The sequence below is a fragment of the Hyperolius riggenbachi genome, chromosome 7 (assembly GCF_040937935.1).
Source record: "Hyperolius riggenbachi isolate aHypRig1 chromosome 7, aHypRig1.pri, whole genome shotgun sequence".
NCBI lineage: Eukaryota > Metazoa > Chordata > Amphibia > Anura > Hyperoliidae > Hyperolius > Hyperolius riggenbachi.
In genome coordinates this window covers 12219330-12225329 of record NC_090652.1, presented here as the reverse complement: position 1 = coordinate 12225329, position 6000 = coordinate 12219330, and the positions used below count along the sequence as shown (strand labels likewise).

The following is a 6000-nucleotide window of genomic DNA, read 5'->3' as shown; positions in this document are numbered from 1 at the left end:
GGGACACCTGTAGCTACCTATGACAAGCAAGGGGAGTAAGGGAGAAGTGACAGCTGGGCCAGCCAGCATACTTGCGGTGCGGTTTGGCAGGGGTTTGTAGGTTTGTGGAGGGCGGAGTCTAAGGTGCCAGGACATCTGTGCCTATAGGCTCCTGTGATGTAAATCCGGGCCTGTCTATATACATGACACATAAAACACTTCTGTATTTATATTAAAGACTACACTACATTTTAATTCATTTCTGTTTCCTTCTTTCTAGGATGGCGTCTGTTCCACCAGGAGAAGAGCTGAACTGTTCCATCTGCCTGAGCCTTTATACCGAGCCGGTGTCCCTGAGATGTAGCCACAGCTTCTGCCGGGGGTGTCTTTTGGCTGCACTGGATACACAGGAGGTGTCTGGAGTCTACACCTGTCCAGAGTGCAGAGAGGAATTCTCAGAGCGCCCTCTGCTGGAGAAGAGCAGGAACTTGTCTAATATTGTGGAGGGTTTCCAATCTACTGAGCCTGAGCAAAAAAACAAGATCTATTGTACGTATTGTGTGGAATCTCTTGTACCTGCATCTAAAACTTGTCTCCAGTGTGAGATCACCATGTGTGAAAAGCATCTTAAGGCCCATAACAGGTCAGTGGATCATGTGTTAATTGAGCCCACCAAATCGCTTGCAGATATCCAATGCCCTACACACAAAGAGATCTTAAAATACTACTGTGCCAAAGACGGTGTCTGTATCTGTATGTCCTGCTGGGTGGCTGGTGACCACGTAGGACACAAGATGGAGCTTTTAAATGACGTCACTGAGAAGAAGAAAATTGGACTGAAAGCTATTGGTGAGAAAATGACCAGTCATAGACAGGAAACTCAGAAGAGAATCCAGAATTTGGCCAACCACAGGACACAGGTGAAAGGAAAAGCAGCCGCCATCACCGGGAGAGTCACCAAGCTGTTTGGTGAAATGAGGAAACAACTGGATGAGGAGGAGAAGAGAGTCCTGGCTGAGGTCACCAGACAGGAGGAGAAGATCTCACGCTCAGTCTCTAACTTCATAGAAAAGCTGGAGAAACAGAAGGACAGATTGTCCAATTGTATTCATGAGGTGGAGGAGGTCTCTGAAATTACAGATCAGATAGCTTTTTTGAAGACAAAACTAAAACGTGACCACAGCATCATTGGAGGTGACATCATGAGTGATGTAAAAGATGTACGAGGTCTAGATGAGACAATGATCTCTCTGACGCTGCACTCTGGACTTTACCACCTTACTGACAGCCTGACAGAACTGAGGAGAAACACAAAGATCTCAGGCATAGAAAACCTAGACGTCTCACTAGATGTCATCACGGCTAGTAACATTCTTGTATCGCAGGATCTCAGGTCGGCTACTTACCATCAAAGATTTGCAAAGACCAACCTTCCAGAGAGGTTTAAAGCCAAAGTGTTCAGTAATTGCCGGATTTCATCAGGAAAAAATTACTGGACAGTGGATGTGAGCAGAGCGAAGGAATGGCTGATAGGAGTGGCCACTCGGGGGATGGTCAAAAGGGCGTCTTTCAACGATAAATTATGGGGTCTGCAATTTTTAGAGACGCTAACAACCATTCATGAAAACACACAGGAAACTTTTTCTCCAGATTGTCCCGTGAAGAGTGTTGGAATCTATTTGGATTATGAGGCCGGCCATCTATCTTTCTACCAGCTGGGTGACTCCATCAGACATCTACACACCTTCACTGCCACCTTCACTGAGCCTCTTCTTGCAGCTTTTGCTTTGAACGAGGATTCACAAATCACCTTGAAAATATAAAACTCTGAACTATTACATAAACCTTTATGTCTGTCCATTGAAAAGTCCTTCATGTTGTAAACTCCAGGTTCACATGACTGCTTTGGTTCTGCATCAGACTGTGACTTGCTTTGTCCACCATAGACCTGACTTGAGTGGGCAAGGTCCTACCCCCAAGCTCTGCAGGAGTTCCTGTGACATTGAATCACAGTAGTGTTGCCATAAATCTTCCTCCAAAGCTGGGAGGAGGTGAAAAAGGAAGTGAACGCCAAAAGTCATGTGAAGGGCCGATTTTGACTTTCCAGTGCTTAAAGTGAATGGGAACCCATACTGAAATAAAAAAGTCAGATACTCACCTAAGGAGGGTAGGCTCTGGGTCCCATAGAGCATTCCCTCTCCTCTCCTTGTCCCCGCTATTGTGCTGGCTCCCCCATAGTGGTATTCGACCGTTTTGATCAAATCCCGCTGTTTCCCCAGCCGAGGGGAGGCTTCGGAATTGCTTCGGGAGCCCAAGCGCTCCCGAAGACGGGCCGCTCTACACTGCGCACGCGCGAGCGCCCCCTATGACGCACTCGCACGTGCGCAGTATGGAGCCGCCTGTCTTCAAGAGGACTCGGCTCCCGAAGACTTCCGAAGTCCCCGCGGTGGGGGACTTGAACGGGGGAGCCAGCGCAGCACCGAGGGCACCGGGAGAGGAGAGGGAAGGCTCATTAGGGCCGAGCCTTCCCTCTCCTTAGGTGAGTATCTGACTTTTTTTATTTAGTACGGATTCCCATTAGCTGAACCAGAGATGAAGCAGCCTCATGTATTTTACCATATATATCAGTGGGAACATTAGAGAAAACACCTACCCTGCTCTCTGTTTCATCCTTCACTGCTCAGCCTGCTTGTTATCAGCCCTGATAAAATCCCTGACTGAGCATTCAGTCTGGCTTTGCTCAGGAATCATTATAGCTGAGCCATTATAGCAGAGCCAGAAGGGGGCAGGCTTGGGCTTGAAAAGACATCAGAAAAGACAGTCTCAGCTATAATGATTCCTGAGCAAAGCTGGATTTTATTAGGGCTGATAACAAGCAGGTTGAGCAGTGCAGAATGAAACAGAAAGCAGGGTAGGTGTTTTCTCTAATGTTCCCACTGATATATATGGTAAAATACATGAGGGTGCTTTGTCTCTGGTTCACTTTAAGGCCCACTGTCACCAGTCCCCCAATTCTGTCCAACACCCTGACTAGCGATCACTAGTTTGAATGGGCTCCCCTCTGTTTTGCTGCTCTTCCCACCATTAGACAAAGAAACAGTGCATGCTCTGTCTACTCCCTGTAATCTTGCACTCCTGCCTGGATGCACAGCAGCCGATAGTGTTCAGGGCTTGCATAATTCACAAATGACGCTCATGCATGAGCAGCACTTGTCAAGTACGCACACCCATAACACTCCCAGCCTCGACTACTGTGCATATCCAGACAGGAGTGGACAAGCATGCGCTGCTTTGTCCTCTGTGCGACTGGCTGCAGTCAGAGCCACAAAGAGGTGACAGGGCAGCGCAATAGAGAGATCTGCCCATCCACAGCAGAGAACAGGTAAGTAGAAGGATCCCAAACTGCACACTCTGGTGTAGATGTAGTGTCAGCTCAGGTGTGCTTTACACAGCGACAATTTAGCACTTAGGGCAAGGCAAGGAAGGACAGATCTGAAAATGAGTCACCTGAAAGTTTTTAAGTTTTGAATCAGGATGATACCATTTATTGGCTAACTCTGCGGGATACTGTCCGCCAGCGAACCGGTCAGGCCATCTCTACTTGGCAGTTTCTCACTCTATTGTTGAGCACGGGTGACTGCAGGCTATATGGCAACTTGAGGATTTAAAGTGATAGCGCAAAGGAGCAAGAATGTACTGTATGTCTATATATAATTTCCAAGTGTCCCTGCGGCCGTCCCTGTGTCAGTGCTTTTTTGCACTGCGCATGTGCAGGGACAGAAGCAGAGACACTGCCAAGAGCCGGTGGAGGAGGGGGCCAGAAGGGGCGGGCGTGTGTGCACGCGCGCAGCGAGCGTGTGATGTGTGTGCGCGTGACGTGCATGTGTGACGTGCGGTGGGCGCGCGCATGCGCACAGGGCCGGATTTAGGCCATGGCCTAGGGCACCACAGGAGCAAGTGCACCAAAGCAGCAGGCTACACTGGTGCAGCATTTGCAAGCTTGCAAATACTGCAATGAAGGAAGATCAGGCTAGCGCCTGACCGCAGTACTCTGCTGCTAGCTGCCTGTGCAGCAGCCAACTTGCTCTATGTGTATGTTTGCATTGTGGCCGGCGGCTATGGACTTGGGCAGCATTGGAGACGGAAGGGAAGAGGAAGCTTCTGCACTGGAGACGAGCAGAGACATGAGTGACACTGATGGCTGCTGCGGTGTGATGGTGAGCTGCCTACGTATACTGAAAGGATGGGGGGGGGAAAGGGAGGATTAAGGGAGTCATCTGGCTACCTATACTGGAGGGAAAGGGGGCGGGGTCATCTGGCTACCTATACTAGAGGGAAGGGGAAGGAGTCATCTGGCTACCTATACTGGAGGGAAAGGGAGTCATCTGGCTACCTATACTGTAGGGAAAGGGGGTAATCTGGCTACTTATACTAGAGGGAAGGGGGCGGGGTCATCTGGCTACCTATACTGATGGAGGGCGGCTGGTGAGTTGGGCGGTAAAGAGTACAAATCTGGCCCTGCGTGCGCACGGTGGATTTGTGACAGGCCTAGCCCGTTTTTAAACGGGCTAAGGTCACTAGTTTAATTAATGAAAGCCAATTTAATGTTTTTTATGGATGTTTTTATTCATGTTTTTCATTCACGTTTTATAATTCTGTGTTACAATGCTGTGGCCGACAATAAAGTGTCACTCCAACGAGCATGGAGTAAGTTTTGATTATTTTTAGAATGCGTGAGGGTGTAGAGTTTGTCAGTCACTGGCTAGAAAAAAAAGGGAGATTAGTTGAATGGTTGTTTGGTGGGTGGCGGTTGTTGGGTGAGAGGTTAGCGGGTGAATGAGTGAACGCTGCCGGGTCAGTATATGAGTAACCGGAGCAACTGAAAACTTACAAAATATTCAGTGATCTCCAGCAGGGGGCGTAACTAGAAAACACTGGGCCCCCCTGCAGAACTTTGCATGCCCCCCCCTCCTGCTCTCTGCACAGGTAAACAAAGAATCATTGTTATTATTCGGTTGGCTAGCGCACATTTGAATGTGTTTTCCCCATGCAGATGAAACCAGACAGCAGTGAAGCACTGGAAGCATTTTCTTTATCGATTACATGAGCTTCTGTGATAAAACATGCATGTCACACATACAGACACACATGGGGCTTGACTCACTAAACCGTGCTATGACAAATGGCACACCTTATCAAAGATATCACATGTTATCAAAGTTAACATGCCTTATCAGAGTAGCATAGCGAGCGCTACGAACCCACAGGGGCTCAGGGCAGGACGAGTGCCACTACCAATTAGCAGGCATAAGTTCGTAGCGCTCGCTATGCTACTCTGATAAGGCGCGTTAACTTTGATAAGGTGTGCTATTTGTCATAGCACGGTTTAATGAATCAAGCCCATGGTGTGCAGAAAACCGACAGACGAGTGTGCTCCCAGCCTCAGCTTATTACACTCACTCTGTCCATCTCTGATGGAGCAGAACTGACTCTGCAGACTCCTCCAGCATCACTACAGTACACAGCACTTGGGGAGGGGTGAAGAGTCTGGGCACTGTACACAAGACCCAGCTGAACACTGAATAGGGACTATCTACAAATCTTTGTAGGATTCCTTATCGGTGGCTGAGCAGATGCAGTCATTAGAACAATTGTTTAGAGAGCAGAAAGTTTTTTCTCTCCATGCCCTTAGTTGTCAGTCTCTCCCCGTGGGGCCCCCTGCAGCTGCATCTCTTGCAGGGCCTATTGTTACGCCCCTGATCTCCAGTGCTCAACTGTGAACTTCAACACAGCAGTCAACGCTCACATTATCTAGTATACACAGAGGAGGACATAGGCCTGTGCAGCCACACAGGGGCCCCATGTCCTCTAGGGCCCATGGTTAAGGGATGATTATTCTCTAGCCTTTTCTCCATGTATTTCTTCCTGTAACCCAAGAGGAACAGTGATAATTTCGTGTGACCCAGTCATATACAAGCATGAACTGTGAGCTACATTAATACAGTGCCTACCGAATGTGAC

General features: G+C 48.5%; 1 protein-coding gene across 1 annotated transcript; it reads left to right on the top strand.

Moving 5' to 3' along the window:
- The first annotated feature begins 260 nt into the window (after positions 1-260).
- Positions 261-1802, top strand: LOC137525339 (tripartite motif-containing protein 6-like). Its single transcript, XM_068246392.1, has one exon. It carries the CDS (start codon positions 261-263, stop codon positions 1800-1802), a length of 1542 nt encoding a protein of 513 aa, XP_068102493.1.
- The last annotated feature ends 4198 nt before the right edge of the window (positions 1803-6000 follow it).

Coding starts and splice junctions, on each gene's coding strand:
- LOC137525339 (XM_068246392.1), top strand. CDS start 261: ATGGCGTCTGTTCCACCAGGAGAAGAGCTGAACTGTTCCATCTGCCTG.